The 26,269-nt window shown below is 43.1% G+C and overlaps 1 protein-coding gene across 10 annotated transcripts in view; it reads right to left on the bottom strand.

Annotated features, from left to right (window-relative positions):
• CACNA1B (calcium voltage-gated channel subunit alpha1 B) overlaps positions 1-24,913 on the bottom strand; it is a 404,014-nt gene extending 379,101 nt beyond the window's left edge. For all 10 annotated transcript variants that reach the window (XM_073599719.1, XM_073599724.1, XM_073599718.1 and 7 more), the window contains exon 1: positions 24,813-24,913. In XM_073599719.1, coding sequence (XP_073455820.1) covers positions 24,813-24,905 — 93 coding nt within the window. In that variant the 5' untranslated portion in view covers positions 24,906-24,913. The remainder of the gene's footprint in view (positions 1-24,812) is intronic.
• Positions 24,914-26,269: the final 1,356 nt, after the last annotated feature.

Genomic DNA, 26,269 nt, shown 5'->3' with positions numbered 1-26,269 from the left:
TGGACTTTAAAGCTGTACTCAAGACACAAAAAAACTATTACAAATATATTCCTCATAAGCCACCCATAAATCACAATATAAATTCACTGTGTGCGCCAAATGCCTTTGCAAACCCAGGTATTATCTTGTAAAATTAGTGGTAACACCCTTACTGTGCTGTGCATAGTCTATGCAGACAGTAGAGACGTGGGAGGGACCCAGCAAGCTCCACCCACTACAGGCTGCCTGCAGAAAAATACAGGAGGGGCGGAGACAAGTGGTCACTGTGCTATTTCCCCTGTGTTGCATCACAAATGTAGGCGTGTCAATGTGATAAAAACACATCTCTTCCAGCATGGTGAGATGTGTGTGTTCGTGTCAAATCTAATTACTGTTTAGCTCTCACCTGCAAGGCACTAGACTTAGAGCCCCAGGGATTTTGGGATATGTAGTTTCTTCACAGGAAGTGTCAGTTCCTAGGCTACAGACAGAGGTTATGCATTAACCTGTGCAGTGCCATGTAGCATGTCTTTGCACATTGTGAAAGGGAATGAGGATGACCTCATCTGCTGCTCCTTCATTGTCCAATCAAGAGGCTGGAGACAAAGTCAGGTAAAATCTACATAAGCAGATATAAGAAAATAAGATGTCAGTCTGTGGCAGGTTCCACTTTGATAGCAAAGAGCCTGCAGGACTGGGAGGATTTGGGAATTTCTGCCTCATGTTACCAGCAGGGTTTCCAAAATTACAGACAGAAGGTAGTGGGGTGGACTGTAGGGGGAAGAACTACAGCAATAGGATGGAAAACAAATGTACTGCTTCCCCGGGCTATTTCAGTTTTGTCTGGAGTGCACCTGTAAAGCAGATTTTTTATTTAAGATTAATTCCAGGCATGGTATATTTTCACATAGTTACATTGGTCCAGTTTGGACCAATGTAACTATGCATATGCCATACCTGGCCAATGTCCATGTCTCCGGTGAGCTCCATTTGCTTTCAGTGTCCTGTGCTGAGTGGCCACCCTGATGCATTGTGAATAAAGGAGGTCAGCTGCTCAGCACAGGCACCATTCAGAGCATGCTTTGCATTTGCTGCATGAATGCAAAGTATTATCTGATTGGATGAGATGGGGTGCTTGATGTCACCACCCTGCCTCTCCACCTCCTTCAATCAGGGAATCCTTTCTATTCATTCATAAAGTGCAAATGATACCCTAAAAATGGTGCCCATTCTGAGCAGCTGACTTCCTGTATTCATAAAACATCAGGCCAGCAGTTCAGCAAAGGATCCCCATGACTAAGGTCCAGGGGGGTGGAGCGAAACACATTGGGGGCGTGGCCTGGCAGGAGCCCAGGCTGAGGTTTTCTCTTCTACGATCACACCACATGCATAGATGTGCGGCATCGGGGATTCGTTCCTTCCGCTCTCCAGCGTTCAGCAAAGGACCCTGAAGCAAGTGGAGATCACTGGAGTAGCGGTGTCTACTTCACTGATTTCTTCCAGCTTCCAGGGACATCAGCCAGGTATAGTATATACATAGTTACGTTGGTTCAAGTTGGACCAATGTAACTATGTAAAAATATACCATGCCTGGATTACCTTTTTTAAAAAAACTTCTGTCTCAGGCACCTCTAAAGGAAACTACTAATTACTAACTGTATTGACCCCTGATCTGTTCACAGTGTTTTATGTCCCAGACCACATACAAGTTCTGTGATAGTGAAGATTAACCTATTCAGAAAGCTCACCCGAGGATTGTTGTTGTACTCACGATCTATTCCCGATTAGTGCTGCCGTGTTAATGAGATTCGGGTAAATGAAGGATGATGATCATGATAATCCGGTAAGAGGCTGATTTTGTATGAGCACTGGTGGAGCACAGATGAACTTTATGAATTTGTTTATTATTATACACTGGGAGCACTGCACCTTTGTTTATTTTCATTTGAAAAACAATATGGACACTTTGTTATAATTTGAGTAAATCTTTTTTGGACACTTTTTTATCTTAACCATACTGATTCAATGAACACTTGTTGATACAATTTGTTTGTATACTAGAATCAGATATATTCACGCTTGATTTGCATTGTTATTTTTGGATTGATTTATCACTTAAGGCACATTTGTGTGGGAATTTATTTTCTGTCAATAGACAGCGCAACTGTTTTTTCACGTTTTTTAATACTTTTTCCTGTATTCAGGAATTTTAAAAGTGCAGAAGTCTGTTTTTTTGTTTTTTAGTGCGAGGTTTACCCCATATACCTTTTACTTCCCCAAGATTACACAGATTCCAGGGCACATGCAATTCTTCTCTCCCAATCTGTACTCCCTTGTGCGAGGATACTGGCCGGAGACCGAACGCTTCCACCCTCTTGTCTTGACTGAGCCTGCTCATCCCCCTCACTCCCAGGGGTAATCACATTCTGAGCCTGCATTTACTTTCAGGGCGCTATAGCCAGATCTAGACAAATAATGCTTTTCTCAACACTCCCCAGATATTGGCTGTGAATAACATTTCTTGCTCAAATATTCACATCGAGGATAGGTCTAGCTTCTAGCTGATCTGGTCCAACGTTCTTTATTGACTGAAGTTGGGAAGTAACATAACAGTCCATATATCGGTCAATCAATTAGGTTATCCAAATATTGGCAGCCGTAGCTTTAAGCTGCTGCATGCTTGGATTTTGTTAGTGTCTCTGGCTCAAGATAAAACTGATTCTGCCATCTCCTCTTTCCATCTACGCCCTCATTAACCCCTTCTCTCAGGAGTGGAGTACCAAGGAAAGAACCAAGTCCTCTATGCCTTCTCTTTAGCTCAGTCTTTATGCAGGTGGCTATTACCTTCTCCCCAGATGTCCAAAAGGGGAGACCCCCCACTCCTGCAGCCACTCCCCCAAATAAGGGAAAGCAAAACGCACCATAGCAGGCTGGCCCTCTTCTCTAGCTCTCCAAGTGTCCCCCCACCGGGAGCCCCAGCCTCGCCCACCTATGCAATGACTCCTAGAATCCTCCATTTAGGAGGAGCAAACCTTAAAAGGGGCCTACCCCCATCTTTACCTGCCTACAAGCTAGTACATTCGTAGTCTGAATGTGTCGGCTTTCATCTGAGGATTCTCAAGCAAGCATTTTGCTAAACTGATCAGGGAATTAAACATCTCCCAACAGTAAAAAAAAATTAAAAATCTTGCACAGTTCCCCTATGTCAGTGAGCAACTGCTGTGGCTGGTGGGAGGGAACACGAAAAACTGATACAGCACTGGAAGTGGGTGCCGTTCCTTCTACTTTAAAGTGGAACCCCATCCAAATTTTGTTTTCTCTACATTCGGTTACAGAGTGCCTTTTTGTAACCCTATCTTGGGGATTCATTCTTATTCTTCTCCAAGTGACTGTTTATCATCAAGACAAAAATTTAAGGGAAATCTAATTTTTTTGCATGCGTCACCACAACAAGAAGATATAATATAGAAAAATCTACCAATGGAGACACTTGTTTCCAGCAATAACTGTCAAAGGCATGATTTTCACTAACATCGGGGTTATTTCCTTTTGCTTACTGTTATAATTCAGGGACAGTAAGTGGTGGGAAATTCCCGTAGGGATATACATAGTAATATAAAAATCTGACAGAGATTCAAATTCTTCCCAAATTAAACCAAAATTAGTTTAAAATGGAGTTCTACTTCAAGTGTTATGGGTCCAAGAAGCACATGTCCCAACAATGTCCACTGTTCATCCAAGCCTCTGGTCACACCTATGTGTTTCCATGTGTTGAATTTATGGCAACCCATTGATTTCAATGTGCTGCCCTAAGTGAGAAAACATACTAAAGGGATGCATGGCCCTTTTCAAAAATGTTGCCGCACCAAAAGGCATGGTACTTTGTTGTCACGCATTCTGGCATACAACCATATAGCCAGATTTGTGGGAGACCCATTAGTTAATGGCACTGCCACATGTCTGCAAAAGGGATGCGTGTTTTCATTGCGGGAATGCGCGTGATTTTGCAATGCACAAGTGTGAACGTAGCCTACATCAAGATTTAATCAATAAAATTATAATGAGGGAAGCAATGTTTGCAGTTGCTATTGTTTCTAGTTCTACCTCTGACACTGCTCTTTGTCTGTAATGTCCCTGGAGGAGCCACAAGCCAATGACAGCCCCCCAGTGACCCCCAGATTTCATCAGTTACATATAACACAACTGAACTGAGGACTACAAGAGTAATTTCTTCTTTCATAAATCAACAGCCAATAGGATACAAGTCACACTGTATTGATCACTTAATTGATATCACATGGGGTATTTGTTGACGTTATCTCTTCCCAGCTGTGGACACAATGAAATCAATGAGTCTTGCAGGCTGTGCAAGTCCTCACAATTACACAGCTCACATCACTGCCCCCTCTGCTCTCTGTGTACATTATGCTTAGAAGTCAACTCTCCCAGGTAAGTGACTGCAGGTTGACTGTTGACAACACTTAAGGGTAGCTCTTTTAAAATCAATATTCTAAAAAAGTGGTAAGAATCTGGGGCCATCATTGTCTACCTTACTTCCCAATAACAAAGCAACATATATATTCACTTGAGACAAGTGACATTAAAAAGACCTCAAATTCATAAGGAAGTAGTCTATTTATGAGAATATAGCCAATATCTAATCACTAGAGACCAATTACATCACCGAGACTTCATATTTATGAGAACAAAGCCTATCCAACCACTAAAGGCCAGTGAAATCACTGACATTTCATATTTATGAGAACACAGCCTATCCACCCACTGAAGACAAATGTCATCACCAAACACTTTATATACATGAAACACAGTTTGTCCATTCGTTATGAATATAACGTGTCAGTGATGTCACTGGTTTCTGAGAATGCAGCACATACATTCATTGGAGACCAGTGACATCACTGATTCTTCAAATAAATTATACTGGGGCCTATCCAATTACTACAAATTGTCAGTATCAATTTACAAAAGATAAGTGTCTTTCCAACACACAATATTTATGAAATCACAACCGATTCTATCACTAGAGTAACGCTACCCCCGCAAGAGCCGCTTAAGTATGGTCAGTCCCGTACTCTGCCTCTTAACCCCAAAAATAGCCTCGGCCCACTAGCACACCTGGCAATAGTGTAAGTGCAAGTGCAAGGATCAATGAAACCACACACGTTATGATAAAACACAGAAATTACCTTTGCTACAGTATTTTTGCTAAAAAGGGTAACAGACAATAACAGTATGTAGTCAAGTAATGTAACTGGAGAGCAATAACTGAGATCAAGAGCAATATAGCTCAATACTGTATTCAGGCTGCTTTCTGGGGATTCCAAACCTGAGAATGTCCCCAAGAGCAGAGGCACACTTAAATGGCAAATAAATCACAATATGACACATTGTATTGGATCAATACCTCTACTCAAATTTGGCTCTATGAGTCCAGGCAGGAGGAGAGCAGAAGACTGACCCTCTTTATGTCAGACCTTTCTCTCCTGTCCCCTGACACCACAGGCCCAACTACAAACACTGTACTTAGTTCTACATTACGTGTCTGGTTAAAGGACAATGGTGTCTGTATACAGTGTCTCTGTATCTGAATGGCCTTGTGTTCTGTGGCACTACAGGTGGTAGTAAGGTGAGCAATGATGTCTGCATACAGTCTTCATAAAGCCGGATGGGCAAAGTAAAACAACTGTCTGTGTGCGGTGTCCTAGTTTTCTGCAAACGGGCAAGTGCCCCCTCACCAAATCCTGCGGTCAGGCCCAAACGAATGTCCTGGAAACGGGCAGGCTCTTCTGGTGACCCGACTGGTCACCTCAGACTGGAACGCTTCACCACCGTCAATGCACGTGCGCCTGGATGTGCACCTGGGATCCCCCTCTCTCAGGCTGGATGTCCCCAACCGGCTGTGGAGCTTGTAAACGATCTATGGACTGACCCGGGAGGCAACACCTCTCCTGACTCCAGTCTTTTCTCCTGCCTCATGGTACCTGAATCTCCTCAGACAACAAGATGGAGTCTTTGGTTCTCTGCTTCCTAGAGCAAGTTGGTTCTTGTAGTTCCTACCTCCATACAAGGCTATGGGGCCATCTGGTATAGGGACTACATGTCCCAGAATCCTTTGCAGCCATTCTGCTCACTATTTATTGGCTCTTCCATTTGGCCCCTCTCATTGGTTCCCTCTCCCCGCCAATAGGAAAACAGGAGAGACAGAACAGAGTGGGCGGCCGTTGCTGTGCGAGCGTTGCTCGCATTAACATGCAGTCATTAAAGAGAAAAAGGAGGGGGGAATATCCCCTGCAGAAACTGACAGGCACGCTTTCCCTGTGAAGAGCCTGTGTACTCTCGGCAGCCAGCTTGGTAGGGCACGGAAGAAGCAAGGCACCCGCTACACTAGAAACCAGTGACATCACATACTTCATATTCATAAAAGGGCAGCCTATCCATTTATTAGAGACCAGCGACATCACTAAAACGCTTCATATTCATGAGAATGTAGCCTATCTATTTACAAAAGACAAGTGATTTACCAACACAATAGAGACCAGTGACACCACTGACATCTCATTTTCATGTGGATGCAGTCTATCCATTCACCGGAGACCAGTAACATCTTTGATAATTTATATTCACGGTAAGACAGCCTATCCATTCACTAGATGCCATATGCATGAGGAAGCAGCCTATCCTCTCACTAGAGGTCAGTGACATCACTAAGGTGCTTCCTATTCATTTAGAATGTAGCCTATCCATCTACAAAAGACAAGCAACCTTTTCAACACATTGTATTCATGGGTATACAAACCCATTCCTTTACTAGAGACCAGTGACATCACCAAAATGCTTCATACAAATAAGTGACTTTACCAACACATCATAATTATGCCATGAGAGTGTAGCCTGTCCATTCACTGGAGACCAATGACATTATTAACCATTCATATTTTTTGAAAAGGCAGCCTATCAATTCACTGGAGACCAGTGACATCACCAAAACACTTCACACTCATGAGAACGTAGCCTACCCATTTACAAAGACAAGGGACTTTACCAACACGGTAGAGACCAGTGACATCGCTGAGACCTAATTTTCATGAAAAGGGCAGCCTATTCATTCACTGGAGACATCACCAAAATACTTCATACTCATAACAATGTAGCCTGCCCTGACCATTTACAAAAGAAAAGTGACTTTACCAACACAGTAGAGACCAGTGACATCATCGACACCTCATTTTCCTTAAAGGATGCAGTCTATCCATTCACCGGAGACCAGTAACATCCCTGATACATCATAGTCACAGCAAGGCAGCCTATCCATTCACCAGAAACATCCCTGATACATCATATTCACAGGAAGGCAGTCTATCCATTCACCAGAAACCAGAAACATCCCTGATACATCATATTCACAGGAAGGCAGTCTATCCATTCACCAGAAACATCCCTGATACATCATATTCATTGGAAGGCAGCCTATCCATTCACCAGAGACCTGTAACTTCCTTGATACCTCATATTCATTGGAAGGCAGCCTATCCATTCTCTAGAGACCAGTAACATCCCTAATTCTTCATATTCATGGGAAGGCAGCCTATCCACTCACTGGAGACCTGTGACATCACTGACACCTCATTTTCCAAGAGGATGCAGCCTATCCATTCACCAGAGACCAATAACATCCCTGAGACTTCATATTCATTGGAAGGCAGCCTATCCCATCACTAGAGACCAGTAACATCCCTGATACTTCATATTTGTGAGAAGGCAACCTATCCATTCACTAGAGACAAGTGACATTGCTTACACTTCATATTCATGAGGATGCAGCCTATCCTCTTACTAGAGGCCAGTGACATCACTGAGATGCTTCGTATTCATGAGAATGCAGCCTATCTATTCATTTCTCCCTCTAGCAGTCGGCTAATGCGAGAACAGCCTGCTACTGACTTACTGTGCCCTGCCCGTTGTCCCTGCAGGCAAAGAGTTAATGCAATTTGCAGCTCTGTTGAAAAAAAGCCTCTGAAAAAGGTTCAAGCGTGATGGGAAAAGCTGCTTTGTTCTAGAGGAACTTTATATCAGAAGGTAATTTGTGACTGTTTTAAGTGGCTGTGGCAGGGATGAAACCCACAAGCTATTAGTGAAGAAGAAAAATGAAAGAAAAAAAAAAAAACGAGAGAGAGAAGAGAAGAGAAGAGATGGCTTTTATGTTTGGAATGAGACCTCACGTGTTCTAAGGAATAACTGCAAGTGGGGGTCATTTCCAACAATATTCCATACTATAAAAACAGTAAAAGTCTCACATGGAAAATAAAGTCATACAGATTTCTTTTAGCCACATATGTGAACGCGATTGGGTTTATTTAAATAATCTTATCAGTGAGTGTTAATGTTTTGAAAATCTCATCCTTATGTATAGGATGCAATTATATAATTATGCGGGGGGGGGGGGCAGCTATATTGCACATGTTGTCTCTGCATCCTCTGATTAGTTCTGCTGCACAGTGACTGTGCTTTACTATTTCCCTCTTAGATCCCACCTAACTAGTAGCCTTGCACTAACTGAAAAGAAAAATGCTAACCAGCTGATTTCAGTGCAGAAAACCTGGTGTTGCTTGTTCTGGATACAGAGGCTGGATGAAGGAGAGGATTAGTTTATCGAATGACAAAGGGTCATGTCAAATATGGAACAGCAAGTAAAGGCAAGAAAATCATATAATAAAACGACCTTTATATATGTAAACGTTACAATAAAAATACAATGAAACAAAATAAGTCCAATTAATAGTTCTTATATCACTATAGTTGGCCATTAAATACCTGCTATAAATACATTAAAAGTTAGCTTAAGACTAGTTAGCTTTTGAGCACAGTGTGGCGAAAAATATTTTCAAAGAAATTGAGAGTGCCGATTTTATAACAAAAAAAATGTGAACTTCACACTCTCAATCACAAAAAGGATTTTTTATAAAGTAAATGCTGTAAACTACTTGAGCAGTAGTGAGAAATTAACATCCTGCACTCTCACGCCTCAGATCAACCCCAATTCATGCACCTTCACACCTCAGATCACTGTCCCCCCCTGCAAATCTGTTTTACCATTGTACCCCCCCCATCTGTCCCACCACTGTACCACCCTGCACATCTGCCCCACCAGTGTAATCCCCTGCACATCTGCCCCACCACTGTAACCCCCCGCTCATCTGCCCCACCACTGATACCCCCTGCACATCTGCCCCACCACTGATACCCCCTGCACATCTGCCCCACCTCTGTACCCCTGCTCTTCTGCCCCACCACTGAAACCCCCTTTCTCATCTGCCCCACCACCGTACTTCCTGCACATCTGTCCCACCTCTGTTTCCCCTGCTCATCTGTTCCACCAGTGTACCTCCTTTCTCCTCTGCCTTGCCACTGTACTCCTCTGTACATCTGCCCCACATCTGTACCCCCTGCTCTTATGCCCAACCACTGTAACCCCCTGCTCATCTGTCCCACCAATGCACCAATGTCCCCCCTGCTTACCTTTCCCACCAATTGAAGCCCCCTTCTGGCCCAAAAGTGACCCCCCCGCTCATCTGTCCTACCGCTGAACCCCCTGCTCATCTGTTCCACCACTGTACCCCCCTGCTTTTCTGTCCCACTGCTGAACCCACTTCTCATCCCTCCCACTACTGTACCCCCTGCACATCTGCCCCACCACTGTACCCCCTTGCTCTTCTGTCCCACCACTGTATTCCCACTGCTCATCTGCCCCAACAATGTTTCCCATCTTTAAAAATGTGTGGGGGTACAGTGCCTCCCCCTCAGTGCAGGTGCGGCGTGGGGATTTCTGAAATTCTGAATTCTGAAATTGTAATGTATTAGTGTCTCACTGACACTTCCCTGCGCTGCTCTGCTGATGGGGAGGGAGTTGAGTGCCGGCAAAAGAGGCTTCGAGTGCCGCGGGTTGCCTACCCCTGGCTTAAGAGGTGTTTTAAAAGGCATTAATAGGCAAATCTTTAACATTTCAGGGTTTGTTTAGAACCCAGTTTTCAAATAAAAGAAGGAGAGCAAGATTTCAGTTGTGTGCCCTTTTTAGACACTGTTGTCACGTCAAACCTTCTTTCCCAGATTAAAATAGAAATATGACCAGGTTATGAGCATTTAAATAAGTCTATATTTCCAACAAGTAGGAAATAGGCTGTAAAAAAAAAAAAAAAAAAATCATCAATGACCTCTGTAGTTACAACCAGTGTGGAGAAATTCATCCTTATATTTCAGAATAGAAGCAAAGTCATTCAAGTCAAGTCTTTTCTCCCTCCCCTTTTTGTGTGCAATTGCTTTGTGTTTACATTAGGCTTCATGTACACTACATTTACCATGGCTGCGGGAAAATGCAAAACACCAATCGCGCCGAGATTTTGCAGTGGTTTGCATTTTCCTGCAGCCGGTGGTCAAAACATTCCTATCCTGAATGCAAATCTTTCTTTTGAGGGAGGTTGAAGCTCCCCTAACCGCAACAGCTCCTAAACGCTGCTAAAAGCATGAGTACATTGATACATAGGTTTTTATGGAGTAGGGCTGGGGAAAAAATTGAGAGGTCAAATCGATTCAAAATTTAAGCAAATCGTTTTTTTTAGATTTTTTTTTTCACCGCGCCGGTCCTGAGGAGCTGTGGGCAGGAGTTTTTAGGCAAGGCCGTGACTTCAGCCTAGTCCGCGAGACCGGACGCACCGGACTAGGCCGAAGCCGCGTCCAAAAAAAAAAAAAAAAAACTTGATTCGAATCGTGAATCGAGTTTTTTTTTTTTTTTAAATCGCAGATTTTTTTTTTTCGAAAATTGCCCAGCTCTATTATGGGGTTGAGTTTAGGAGCTTTGGCAAAAAAAAAAAATGCCAAAAGCACCTAAACTCAAGTTTAGGAGCTGCTAGTATACATGAGGCCTAAGGCAGTGATCTACCTCTGCTGCGGGAAAACACAAAATGCGCCAAAATCGCACCATTGCAGCATTTGCAATTTGCAGCATTGTGGGGTTTCCTGTGGCCAGCAGTCAAAACGTTCCTATCCTGAACTCGATTCTTCCGAGTTCAGGAAAGGGAGGTTGAGGGAGGTTGAACCTCCCCTAACCACTGCCAGCTACTAAACTCTGCTAGAAGCCTATGTGTACATTGACACATAAACTTTTATGGAGTTGAGTTTAGGAGCTTTGGCAAAAAAACGCCAAAATCTTCTAGACTCAAGTTTAGGAGCTGTAGTGTACATGGAACCTAATAAATTAGAAGGTAGGCTGCCAGTTTACTGCTGGGAGCTGCAAAGGTTGAGAATGAATTACTCCAGAGTGCCTGCAGCTACACAGGTCAATGAGGGCTTATTGAATGTTCTGCTTGTTAAAAAATATATAAATATTTGAATGTCCACAACCTAGCTACAGTGTAACTTTAATATCTACAAGGGTCTTCTGAAACCTAAATAACATAAGCCAGAGTTTTCTGCAATTATTTTTACTCATGGCAGCTAAATAAACAACTTAATACATATACTGCAGCTGTTTTTCTTGCCGAAAGATGTGTGAATATATTCTACAGTGGTCCAAATACCCTGCCAGGAGGCATAGTCGGGTCAGTGAACTCCACCACCACAAAAGCACAGCTTCAGAATGCTGATTGGACAATGAATGAGCTGCAGCACGTTGACAAGGCTCTGCTTTCCCTTCATGTCAGCCATTGTGCACTGCAGGAAAGCCAGATATAACCAGGATTATATACCTATGGGACTTTCTTTACAAGATACCGTGCTGTGAACATTCTGTTTCTTGCCCATTACTTGGGTTGAAGCAGTCAGTGCAACAGATGTCCATTGGGCCATCTACTTCAACTCAAGTAATCTGCAGTGGCTGGAAAGCTTCACAAGGGCACCATGGAGGTAATTAAAACATTACTGTTACCTCTTGCGGTCCTTTATATCTAAACTTCCTGGAGTTCTCCTTTAAAACAGTTACAAATATTTAATTTTCTCTGCAGACTTTTATGGACAAGATCGTGAGGATTAATGTAGCACTTCATATAAGGTAGCCCTGTTCACAGTGCTGGGCATTTAATTTAAGGACTACGACTGAGCAGGATTTTATTTCCTAGGGATGCAACTGACCCATACATTGTTTTCAATATTCAAGAAGCATAAGAGTTAATGAGAAAGCAGCAAGGAACACAAGCAACTAAATTATTCAGTGTCCATCGTGCAGATCTTCCACCATGCTGGAGAGTGGCGTTAACAAGCTTACACGAGCATCAGAAGTGCTGGTTATTACTCACCGTCTAATGTCTTTATCCCGCAAAGGCATTTTCAGTTTTAGCTTGAAAAAATAATGTGTTCTGCATTTGGTTTAGCAAGCATTGGCTAGGCACAGCTCAGCCCTGCCACCTTGCTAAATGCTGGCTGAAGCCTAAGAAATGCTTGTTAAAGCTGTAGCCAGGGTGACCTGCACTCAGTACTCTCAATCTAGAAAAGAAGGCTGTGTAGAGGACTTCATGTAAGCTTTTTTGGTGTTTCTTTGGTAACTGCAGAGTGCTGCCACCTGCACTTTGGCTGCATTTACCTACATACTGCTATTTAATTAAAATCTAAATCTAAAATGTCATTGGTTTAAAAGGGTTAGTTTACCTAAGGCTCCATACACACTGGGCGTTTAGCCCCAGTGCGTGGTTCTCTTGCGTTTAGCTTTGGGCAGAGGGCACAAGTGCGCCATCCAGTTGTGCTGCCAGCAGCCCATTCAAATTTATGAGAAGCTGACAGCTGCTGGAGCTGGATGAGGCTGGATGGTGCACCTAGTGGAAGTTTTGATTAGGGCAGTAGGAGCCCGGCAGCGAATGCCCAACATGAAAAAAGTCTGTGTTCCTGGCATTTATCTCAGGGTGCATACTGCCCATCCAGGTGAATTGTCCAGCCACGGCAGCTATCAGCGTCTAATAGAGTTTGGCGGTCTGTCATCAGCAGGCGGATGGCACACTTGTGCCCTCCACCAACAGCTAAATGCCAGCCAAATGCCCAGTGTACATGGGGTCTAAAACTGATTTTCCATTCTTTGGTGGATGCTGGAGTGATAAACCCCCTGATAGTTTATTCTATTATTCAGGGAACCTATTGGTGAGATTTCTGCGCTAAGTTTCCTGGTCTGAATACTTTCTGTGGTAATTACAAGCAGTTCCCACCAATCCTCCTGGATGTTTTATTCATTTCATATTATGTCAAAAGTAAAAAGGAGAATCTTGAACACACAAAGGTGGTCAAGAACCCAAAATTGTTAGAGCTTGTTTACAATTGCGGTTAGAGGGGTGGCAAAAACACACTGTTGAGCCATCCCTTAGCTGCCTTCCTTAAGATGCAATAGCAACTAGATGGAGATGTACACATGCTACAGCCACGAGGCTTTGCTTCACAGCAAGAATTATACACCCCCGTCACTATTTGTGAGCAGTACCGCTCCTGCCAAGCGCAACCATTTCATGTGAATGGGGCCACACAGCAATCGTGTGCAATGCACGCAATTGCAACATGGTGGTGTGAGTTTTTAGAGGTTAAAGGGTTAAAACAGGCAGCCAAGAGGTGACATAACTCCTCCTTACTAGTTGTCATACACCCTCTGACAAGCGATCCACCATGGAATTCTAGAAGAAAGTTCTCACTGTTCTCACTGAAGCCAGGGGTTGACCAAGTCCACTGGGTTCTATTTATAAGTAAAATATCACTTTTCAGGTGGACTGACCCTTTAATATATGCATTCTGGTGTGAATGGGTAATTGAGAAAAAAAATGCTCCTGTGAACTCAGAGGCCATAAATTGTGTAATAATTGCATGCGACAATCCCAATTTTGAACATCACTTGCCATCATACATTGGGACAATGTGGATTTTTATCACGGTGATGCTCTAATACACATATGTCAAACACAAGGCCCGCGGGCCGAAAGCCCCCCCCCCCCCCCCGGCCTTGTCATGTGGCCCTCCGACCCAGTTTTGCAGCTGGAACATAGCAAAACTGGGTGGGAGGGGCTCCCGCACTTCACTGTCACTTGTAAACATGTGAGAGCAAGAATAATCTCCCCGCAAGGCAGCTCTGCCTACACAGGGAGGTATAACAGAGCCAAATACATGGCTAGTAGAGAGCCGAATACACAGGGCGGTACTAGAGCTGCCTACATAAGGAGTTGCTAGAACCGGACAAGGTAGGAGGAGAGGGGTGTTGGTGTTGTACACTGTGCAAAGTGCACCCCTAAACCCTGCACTCTGTATACAGTGCATCCCTGAACTCTGCACTCTGTACATAGTACACCCCTAAACCCTGAACTCTGCACTCTGTGCATAGGGTATCATTGAAACTGCACTCTGTACATAACATACTCCTGAACTCTGCACACTGTATGTACCACACTCCTGAACCCTGCACTCTGTATCCAGGGCACCCCTGAACTCTGCACTCTGTACATAGCACACCCCTAAACGCTGCACTCTATAACGCATTCCTGAATTCTGTGGGTAGTGCACCCCAAAAACAACCAGCCCTTTGAAGGCAAACATACTGCTGATGCGGCCTGTAATGAAATTGAGTTTGACACCCCTGCTTTAATATATTTTTAGTTCTCAAGTCACGTGAACCATATGTACCGTAGCCTGCCCATGTAGATTATATGCTTTTATTTTGCCTTCTTAAACAACTTAACTTGACAAGGTTGGGGGATTGGGTAGTCATAATGGCAAAAAATACTAAATGACCACATTGTGGACCAGTCAAAAATTAAAAAAAAAAAAATATAGTGAAAACATAAATCACATTATAGCCAAATTGCCCTACATATTACAATCTGATTACAATCTCTAATACACATACTACACAATACAGTCTGACTGTAAAGTTTCCAGTTTTAATCCTTTTTCATCATTGACTACATTATGTATAGTGACAATTTCAATTGAATGCAGATTTCCAATTAAATATAAAATCAGAGAGAAAAAACAAACACTTTATCCAATCAAATCGTAATGTTTGAGGTATACTTCCAAAATTGTTTGATTTGTGATTTTAATGTGCAGGTGTTAAATTTTTTCTTAAGTTGCAAAAGAAGAAACCACTGTAATCCCCCCAAATAATCCACCCAGAGTTCCGCAGGGATGAGTTATTTGTGGCCAAACCGGTGCAGGTTTTTTCTATGCAGATATTCTGTTCCGAAAGATGGTTCAAGAGATGGGAGCCTATCACAATCTCACTCTCCTGCCCTCTCAGCGCCAGCCGAAGCATGGCACAGCATGGGCTCGAGTGCTAATCCAATTAAGGGTGAATCACTTTCCCCATAACAAGCCTCGGCTTTGGGTTTTCTCCTTGTGCCTGTCTGTGAGACCATTGAACAGATTGTTCTTTGCAATTGCGCTGCTGACAATGCTAATCAAAAACGCAGAAGAGCTTTTTCTTTTTGCTTTTCTTTTTTTTTGTCGTCGTAATCGTACACTTGAAAATGGATGGCTGCATGCTATTAACAATTCCAGCCTCAGCTGTTTAAAGGTAACGTTGAGTATATGTTCATTTCCGTACAATAATGAAGCACTATTGTGGAATTAACTTAAAAGGAATTTGTGATAGAACTTTCACATTTGTAGTCGTCGTTCCAAATTGGTATGACTGTATTTGTATATTGCAGGTTCCACACTAGTGGCTATCTGTATATAGCAGTACAGCCAGAAACTCTGATAAGTGACTGCTGAGATAAGATGAACTAGATGAGCCCGATTTACTTAATAGATCTAACTGCCTGTTCGCAATGTCCTCAGGCATGTGAACTGGCTTGCGCATGCTCAGCTCAGCATACAGCAGCCAGCCTGATCCTGGTATGCTAGAATGATGGGTGTATGCCCAGCAGTGACGTCATCCTGTCAACAAAGATGGTTGAAAACCGGCACACAGAAGAAGATGCCAGCGCCGGGGAGGGACAGGAACCGTTGGAGGAAAGGTGAATCCCTTTAGTTCCAAGTTGTTAGTCCAGTACATCTAAATCTGCTAGTGCATCTAATGCCGCGTACACACGATCGGACTTTACGGCATACTTGGTCCGGCGTACCGAATTTCGTCGGACAATTCGATCGTGTGTGGGCTCCAGTGGACTTTGTTTTCTCAAAAGTTTGTCAGACTTAGATTTGAAACATGTTTCAAATCTATCCGACGGATTCGAGTCCGGTCGAAAAGTCAGCTCGTCTGTATGCTAGTCTGATGGACAAAAACCCACGCTAGGGCAGCTATTGGCTACTGACTATGAACTTCCTTGTTTTAGTCCGGTCGTACGTCATCATGTATGAATTAGTCGGACTTTGGTTGATCATGTGTAGGCAAGTCCGATCATTCGGAAACTCCGTCGTAAAGTCCGCCGGGCAAAGTATGCCGTAAAGTCCGGTCGTGTGTACGCTGCATTACACTACCCTCTCCACAGACTGACAATGCTGTTGTCCAAAGGTATCTCCTTTGCTCCTCCATACAGAGTGGAGCCAGACTAAGACAGGAAGTGTGTTACCAGGTAAAAATAAAAGAAAATAAACGAATGCAGCCACCACATCCAAGGATTGGTAAGCTGCAATATATTACAGTTTTGTTTTTGGTTTTCATACCGCTTTCAGTTATACAGTCATATGAAAAGACAGAAATGAATGCCCTTTGTGATCATTAATTTACAATAGCGGCCGGTGGAAAATATTTTTGGGAAGGGCGGCAAACAGTATGCCATCCCCCCCGGTCGGTAGCACTTACCCCATCACTGGCGGCTTCACCTGCTAGGGGCAGCGGCCTCCCGTTCTGCTCTTCACAGGTCATCAGGCGACGGTGACTTCCGTTTCCTCCCTCCATCCTCCCATCCTCGGCAGCCAATCGGGGGTCTTTTCTTTTCGACCAATCAGGAAACGGGTCTCACACCCGCTTCTGATTGGCCTGACTGACCTTCACTGTTTCAACAGCGAATATTTATTCGCTGTTGTAACACACCTGGGTGGGATCAGAGCACATTCTCTGCAACCCGAGCCCACCCTATTCTGAAGCCTATTAGAGCCTCTGGCTCAAATTAGGAGCTTCGAAAAAAAACTCGGCCGCTGTAATTCATGTGATTAAAGATGGATGAACATCGCAGGACATTTTTTTAAATAAAGGAATCGTCAAAAACTGTGTATTGTGGTTTTTACTTTTTAAAACGTTTTGATGAATGGGTAGGGGTACAATGTACCCCTACTCATTCACATAGGGGGGAGCAGGATCTGGGCTCCCCCTTGTTAAAGGGGCTTCCAGATTCCGATAAGCCCCCCGCCCCAGCAGACCCCCACAACCAATGGCTAGGGTTGTGGGGATGAGGCCCTTGTTCCCATCAACATAGGGACAAGGTGCTTTGGGGAGGACCCCAAAGCACCCTCCCCATGTTGAGGGCAAGCGGCCTGGTATGGTTCAGGGGGGGGGGGGGGGCGTTCGCTCGCCCCCCCTTTCCTGGCCAGGCTGCTTGCTCGGACAAGGGTCTGGTATGGATTTTGAAAAGGGGGCCCCACTCCATTTTTTATTTTTTATCTTGACTTGGTATGGACTGGGGGAGGGGACCCAAGCAGATTTTTTCCTAGATTTTTATCTATATTGCCGGGATCCAGCAATACATAAAAGTCGCAAGCAATTTTAAATGACATTTGTTCCTTTAGAAATTTACTGTGTCGCAGCAAAATTACAACACATCAGAAAGATGCTCCACTTTACAGGCAGACTGAGGGGACCCCCAGGCACGATATTTAAAGGAATATTTTGTTTTTATCGTTTCACTTTAAGCATTATTAAAAGCCTCTGGCTCTAATCATGTGCTTCAAAAAATAACAACCCCCCATTAGAATCCATGCATCCGGCCCCCCAAATAAAGATTAGGGGGCCGGACGCATGGATAGAGGGGCCGCGCCCGTGCACCCCTAATGGACAGGCCGCCACTGAGTAGACCCTTCTCCCACTGAGTGGCATTGTAAGGGAGCATCTTTCCACTGGCTCTTGCCCATTGCCCACCAATGAAATTGGGTCCCTCTCCCACTGACCACTAATGTGAGGTGGCTCTTTAAGGTTGGAGACCATGCTGGACTGACTCGAATAGCCACTGTCTATAAATAGGTGATGATGTGGGTGGGTACCAAGGGTTCCTTTCCAAAAAAACAGCTTTAAAACCCACTTTCAAGCTCACATTTACTGGAGATCGGGCGCTCCTTTCTATTTAATTTTCAAGGCACCAATCTGAGCTGGATATTCATCCCAATGACCACCAAAGTAAGAGCGCAAATCTCCACTAACCATCAATGCAAGAGAACACTTTCCACTGACCTCCAGTGTAAAGGGGGACTTCTCCACCGACGATCAATGTAAGGGGCCACTTCAACATTGAACACCAACACCAGCATAGTGGTTACCATGACACTAGCCACCAATGTAAGGAAGCACCTTTCCTATCAATATACAGAGGCATTTCTCCCACTGACCACCAAAGTAAGCAGACATCTCCCCCCACTGGCCACCAATAAGAGGGGGGTTCTTCCATTGAACATCAATTTAAGGAAGAACCTCTCCCATTGACCACCAATGTTAGGGGGAACCTCTCTCACTGACCCTTAATATAGGGGGTCCTTCTGCCACTGGCCATCAAAAGGTTGAGAAAGGCTGTTCTATATTGCAGTCAGCTCTGGTGAGATTAATAAATTAGGTAAAGTTACATGGAGTCCCCCGTGTGTCTGCTTTTCACTTTTTAAATCTTTAGCATAGGTACAGGTCCATCTTAAGTCTAAATTAGCAGTTTTTCACATTTTAGCACTACAGAGTGGTATAACATTCATATTTACATATTTATGTAGACTACAGAAATGCAGCCTGTATGAATTGTACTGTGGCTTTGTGTTTTTTGAGGGTAAGAAATGAAGGGAAATTCAGCTTGCGCATTTAGTTTGTGATACAGCGTTTTCAAGCAGCATACCATATGGCCAGCCAACAGAGATTATTTGTGGGTTTTTTTTCTATGCATGTGATGTGTAAAACTATATGCAAGTCTGAATCTAGCATCAGGGTGTACAGCAGTGGTAGTCAACATATGAAGTGTAGGGAACCCCAACTGTGGCCCCAGACATCACATTACATTCAGTATATTTAATGCTTGTAAGACAGCCAAATACTGCAGACATACTAGAAAAAACAATTTTCAGAGTGTGGATATGATACATGTAAGCTGCCTATAGATAAATCGAAATTCAGCCAATTTAGCAGGGACCGCAAATATGTATGGCCACTGTGGTTGTATAGAAGTCAATCTACCAAGTGACTTCTGTACAACTGCCCTGCAGAAAATGTTTCTCTCGAGCAGCACTTCCGGCTACCGCCTGCAACACCGATCAGTGTATTCTGGCAGCGGGCAAGTCTCCCCACTGTCAGAATACAATGACACAGAAAGAGGATTCCCCCATCCACCTCTAATGTGTGGATGGGGGAACCTGGTCAGTTTTTCTCATTCAACCTGCTGGTCTGACCCTTCTATGCAGGGCAGTACAACTGGTCCTGTAGTACTGGGCCCAAGCCTCATCGGTTAAACAGGGGGGCCTGGGGCAGCTTTATTGTGGATTTCTGCCTAAACAAATAAATGGATTTTACTAGACCACACCCTCGCTCCTACTTTCTTACCAGTGCTTAAATTATATTTCCTTGGGCCACATCCCGTCAACAGAGGGGCCCAGGAGATGGGAGCAAAGGAAGAACATTTTTTTAATTTTTAGGGTGTTGGCGGATAAAGTCAGTGCCGCTGTTTTTTGCACCTTGGGAGGTGGGTGGGGTGTAGGCTGAGTTGGGGGGCCCGTCAGGAAGCCTGTACAGGGCCCCATGATTTCTTCGAGTGGCCCTGCATCTATGGTCAGGTTTAGGTTGGAGACTAGAGACATGCTCCAGATGACAATAAAAAAACTTGGGACACGTTACATGAGGCTAGTAGATCATTGTGATAATTAGAGCCGAAACAACTAATCGATTAATCGACAACTAATCGATTATGAAATTAATCGATTACTATTTTCATAATCGATTAATCGGCCAGTAACATAATGGGGTCAAAAAAACTAAAATTAGCCTTTATAGTACAAAAAGAGCAAATATTCGCTGCTGTAAATATTCATTTCACTGTTCTGCAGTAAAAAAATGGATCCCTTACAGTAGCGATTATTTGCTCTTTTTGTGCTATAAAGGGCTAATTTTATGTTTTTTAACCCCATTTTTTTGCTCCCTAACCATATAGCTGGTGATTTATATTTACCACTGCATATAGAGATATTTAAGAATAAATTGCCTTTTTTTAACTTTACATATTAACTAAATTATCCACCACATTTTTTTTAAGGTAATTAACCGATTAATCGAAACAATAATCGGCCAACTAATCGATTATGAAAATAATCGTTAGTTGCAGCCCTAGTGATAATCCCTTTACAAATCAACGCTCTGCACTCCCATTACAGATTGCTGGGGTCTGATTACCACACAGAAGTACTAAAGAGCTGCATGTGGCCCTTGGGATGCAGGTTGGGCACTAAGAGTCTACAGGATAAGAAATCCATGTTTGATGTGCTGTATGTTGTATCTGCATTGTGCATTTTGGCACATTTTACATGTGTTACCATTGAACTCTATGTAATGTGCGTTTTGTGATCGAATAACAGATTCAGCAGGATGGACGTCTGCTAATACACATAAGACCTGTAGATGTGAATTGGATGGAAGGGTAAAATCTGCATAACTTAAACTACAACCATTTGTACATTTCCTGAATGCTTAGCAAAGCCAAGTCCTCTGCTGACCTGAAAGGTTAGGGTTCCGGCCTCTGTCTGCCATGCGTTGTAGTGCTTATGCCCCTCATACAATATTTATAGTGATGTTTTACAAGAACCAATAAAATCAGGACTGAAATAAGACACACTTCATTATTTCTTCATAAAACAGCCCAGTGGTTGTGGGGGAGATTTAAACACTGAAACGAGAGGTTCCTGCTGAACTGCGCTAAAGCCAACTGCTAAATCTGCATTTGAAAGACATGTAGGAGAAACAGATATGTGCTACAAAGGTTGATTTGTAAATTATTAGTATTTCCCACCAAAAGAATTGTAAAGTAATAGGCTGACACCTTCTAGGTTACACAGGGAGACAACACTTTCCAGAGTCTGCAGTTCTGCACCGTCTCTGCTGCTGCCTTACCTCTTTACCTGGATAAAAAGGAAGGTGCACCTGGTGTCCAGAGAAACATGTGACTTCTAAAATCTGGTCCTTGGATCTTTATTTAAAACTAGCAACATGTACATCAAGCCAATGTGTTTCAGTGGGAACAGACTCCCCTTTTTCAGGGCTGTTGCTGTGTTCTATTAGGTAGGAACAATTCTCAAGCTTGCTGCCTATACAACCAAAGCCAGCATCCTCCTATTCAGAATCCTTGATCCAACATAACCACCAACGCAGCAAAAACCCTGAAGAAGGAGGAGTCTGTTCCCCCGAAACATGTTGGCTTGAAGCACATGTTTCTACTTTTAATAAAGATCCATGAGCCAGATTTTAGAAGTCACATTTCTCTGGACACCGGGCACGCCTTCCTTTTTTTTATCCAAGTCTACATGCTGAAATAACCTAAGGTCGCACAGAAAAGGCAGCAGCCCAATCCCCTGAGAGGGCCCATCACCACCATCCATCCATGGGCACTATCCACCAGAAAGGTATTCCTTCTTTTCTGCCCACGCAAATACCCACTCAGGACCAGTGATCAATCCAGTCAGTTCACTTCGGTCTCCAACACAAGCTAGATGACCTCTTTACCTGGCCTTTAGCACACAAAAGACATTATGGGGTTAATTTACTAAAACTGGAGAGTGCGAACGCTGTGCATGGTAGCCAATCAGCTTCTAACTGCAGCGTGTTCAGTTAAAGTGATTGTAAATGATCGCCTTGTAAAACAGCCCATTCAGTTTAAAATAGAAATGAAAGGCAAAACATTTTTTTATACATATAAAAAAAAAAACACTATAAATAAATGTTTTCCCTTATTTATAAGTGATCACATTCCCTCTGTTCTCATCTGCATAAGAGCTGGGGAGAGGAGAAGCAGCCAGTGACAGGCTGTACAGTGGGGGCATGTCAGGGCAGGTCTGATCAATAGAGGAGAGTACACAGAGTTCCCAGCATAGCTAGAGAACTGACCACGATGTGTTCTACTGCTTAGTGTGGTCATTTTTTAATAGGAAAGCAAGGGGACTAGCAGGAACACGAGGGATTTCACACAAAGGAAGCAATACAAAAAAAACAGGATACTTTCTCATACAAATACATGGTACAGTATACACATATCAGGGATATAAAATGTTAGGGTAACAAATGCTTTAAGCTTTGACAAATAAACCTGGAAGCTGATTGGTTTCTATGCAGAGCTGCACCAGATTTTGCACTCTCCATTTTTAGTAAATAACCCTATTATACTGGTGGAACTCTGAACCCTGAACAATTCTCCCTCCTGCAAGCCTCACCTCCTACTGCCTATTAGCTTACAGAACAGCCACTTCAACTGCAAGACTCATTGGAACTTTCAGATTGTATGTAACACAATCATAAAAAGAAAGATTTTAGGTAATTACAGTAGCCAAACTACAAAATTATGAAATGCAAACCCCTGCCTCCAAAAACATTTTCATAGCTTTGGACAGAGTGGTGATCACCATTGGGGGATTCATCCCTCACTTCCTGTCCCTGTGACACTCATACAGGAAATGGAGGTTGCAGTAGCTACCAGGACAGGAAGACACAAAGAACGAAAAAAAATAAACAATTCATTAAAATGTCTAAGCCTTCCATAGTGTACTAACATGTGGATTAAGTTTCTGACTGTGACTGTGTAGAAATTTCCCATCAATACCTGATAGAAAATGAGTGGGCAATCAATCTCAAGAAAGACACAGACTGTGATAAAAACCTGACAGATTCTTACCCTTCCTCGCTCTTCTCAAAAATGAAATACAATGCTTCAGCTTGAGTTAGGCATTACAGTAATGAGAGAAATACAGGGGCTGCCATTTCTGACTACTTTCTGAAAATGCTGCTTGCCTGGTTGTTATGCTGAGCCTCTATTTCAAAAGGCCGAACAAAAGAAATCTTTACGAGTATGGGCAGCTTAATTTAGAGACATCATTGGCTTACGATCCGGGAATCACTCATAAATCAATTAATTAAACCCTATTGCTGCATTTAAAAAAATAAATGCACAGTATATACACAATGCCCCTTTGATATTTCAGTGCATACTCATCCTATAGTGTTTGCATCCACATTTAAAATAAACAAACAAAATGAAAGTGAAAAAAACATTATGGAGCACTCTGCAAAAAAAAAAAAAGGAAGAAACTTGGTTTTATACTATGTAGCTTATATACAATACTATAGAACGTTTACCTGTATTACATACAGCAGTTACTATAGTATGTATTGCTTATTTTGTGTTTCTATTCTCTGTTTTATCCTCACTTTAGGTATCCACTGGGCTCACTGGGAAATCTTCACATCTAGTTTGAAGACACGTTACCTGTCTACTGCTCTTCATATTCGGTGTCACTACCTATCCATCTACCTAACGTAATACCTACTAAAAAAGTATACTTCAAGAGGCTGTACAACCATAAGATGACATGCTGAGTTAAACATCTGTCTGCCAGACTTTCAGATGATAAAAAAATGGACTTAAACCCAAAAAACGAAATGTTATATATTTCAGTTAACCAGTCCTTAGATGTAATGGCTGCCTCAGGCAGCCCATACATGAGTCCTTTTTTTTTTTGTTCAATGAAAAAAAATTGATTCCTCCATCTATACAAATCGAGGTGGATGGAGGAGTCTTCCTGCTAAGCTTTTGTATTCTAACAAAGGGGAGACTTCCCCATTGACAGAATACACTGATCAGCATTGAAGAGTATAGCCGGTAGCACTGATCGAGCGGTAAAAATCCAACAGAGCGGTTCTACGGACGTTGATCGGTAGTTGATCCGCCCATACTTGGATCAAAATTCGGCTGATCCCTGCTGAACCGACCAAATTTCAGGCTTTAGACTTCATGTACACACAGCCTGCTTTGACGGCCGCAGGAAAACGCAATTTTGCTGCAGTTTGCGTTTTCTGGCGACCGCCAGTCAAAACGTTCCTATCCTGAGCGTGATTCTTCCACGTTTAGTAGATAGAGGTTGAAGCTCCCCTAACCGCAGCAGCTCCTAAACTCTGCTAAAAGCCTATATGTACATTGATACATCGGCATTTATGGAGTTGAGTTTAAGAGTTCTGGCAAAAAAAACACCAAAAGCTCCTAAACTTGAGTTTAGTGTGTGTGTATATGAAGCCTTAGTTTTCTTTTTTTTTTTTCACCTGGCGATCCTGCCAGATAACACACTTCCTGCCTTGGGTGACAACGCTCACTCACCCTACTGTATATATGGAGAAGCAGCAGTGTCACCTTAGGGCAGGACTACAAACACCTCCCCCTTCTCCCCTCTGCCATAACGCAGAGGGTACGGTTTCTGTAGTCCTTAGAGTTAGCTCAGAACAATGTAACCGATAAAAAGGCAGCTAACACGATTTCTACAAGATCAATAGGTATTTCTTGCACTTATCTCAAAGATATAACAAATTTTAATGGTATATTTAACAGTTCAACAGGCATCAAATAGGAGAAGTTCATCATTAGGGTTTACAAGCCCTTTAAATGAATATATACTAGAAGTGAACAATAAAAAGAAATGGATCTTACCAGTCTCTCTGACATGTCTGTCTTGTCATGTTCCGGCAAGTGCTGCTCCAGAGCCAACACAATGCAGTTGGCAATAATGGTGGCTAAAATCATATATTCAAATGGAGTAAGCATTGTTAAGGAAATGAATGTCATCTCTATAATTGGAAACAATTTTTTACAATTCTATATACATACTTTATACTACAGAGCAAAATATAGTGTACATTGTAAGTGTTGTAATCTTCACAAACCTTCACTGTTTTTTTTAAACCCTTCACCCTTAAAGCGACTCTAAACCATATCCTTATTCTGCAAAAATAATTCATACACATCCACTACTTAAAGTGACACTAAACTCTGGTTAAAAAAATAATAAATACAAAATTCTATTCAAAGTATGTATTTTTTTTTTTTGGTCCCCCCACCAAGTACCTTGCTATGGGGTCACTGCTCGCTCTCGAGCCCCACTCTGTGTATCCATAAGACACTGGGCCCCACCCCCTCCACACTGGTCGTGATTGCCAATGGCTCCCACTGCTGTGTCTGAGCCAATGAGGAAGGAGACAGCCTCGGCTCTCATGCACAGCACTGTATTGAAATTGGGCCCAGGTAAGGGGAGGGGGCGGGTGGGGTTGGGGTGAGCTGCATGCAGAAGGTACAACTCCTTCTGCCTTTACAACCACTTTAACTCCAAAAAAGAACCTTCTATTGCACTCAGCCTCCTTTAAATTTCTGTTTTTGCTGCTGTGATTTGACTTCCTGTTAGAGGGTGACTACACTTGTTTTCCATGGTCCCGCTGTATGTAGGAACATAACCATTCTTTCTTGTGTGCTCCTGAGATAAGCTCCCCAAACACTTACCTATGCTCTGTATCGACCTGTACCCAGTCTGTGCAGGTCTTCTCTCCCTCCTCTCACAGGTACTCAGGCAGCAGCGGGAGCCATCGGCTACTGCTGCTATCATTCAGATCCTCTGAGAAGGAAGCAGGGGCTAGGACTGAGCTGTGTGTGTCCATTGACACACACAGCCTGGCTCAGGAGTGCGCCCGCACAAAGCCCCCACAGCATACAGCTTGCTAAGGGGGCACTCAGAGAAGAGGAGTAGTGGTGAGCGCTGATGGAAGACCCCAGAAGAGGAGATAAGAGACCGCTCTGTGCAATATCATTACACTGCACAGAGAAGGAAAGTATTACATGTTTATTATCTTGAAAAACAAAAAGAGCATGTACAACCACTTTAATTGCTCTTTAATCTATTTCTCATGGAATTGTTTCTTAGGCCTCATACACACAGACGTTTTAACAGCGGCTTTTTTTAGCTTTTTTTGCTGCTTAAGAACACCACTCCATGTTATTCAATGGGCTCATACACACCATGGCGTTTTTGAACTGTAACAGGCATGGTCATTTTTAAGCTCCAAAAAAAAACAAGGACCAGCGCGTTATGAGGTTCCAGTGCTAGAGCTGTTTTGACG

This window comes from Aquarana catesbeiana, linkage group LG09, assembly GCF_042186555.1.
Source record: "Aquarana catesbeiana isolate 2022-GZ linkage group LG09, ASM4218655v1, whole genome shotgun sequence".
Taxonomy (NCBI): domain Eukaryota; kingdom Metazoa; phylum Chordata; class Amphibia; order Anura; family Ranidae; genus Aquarana; species Aquarana catesbeiana.
The sequence above is the reverse complement of the archived record's forward strand: the minus strand, read 5'-3'. Positions and strand labels throughout refer to the sequence as shown.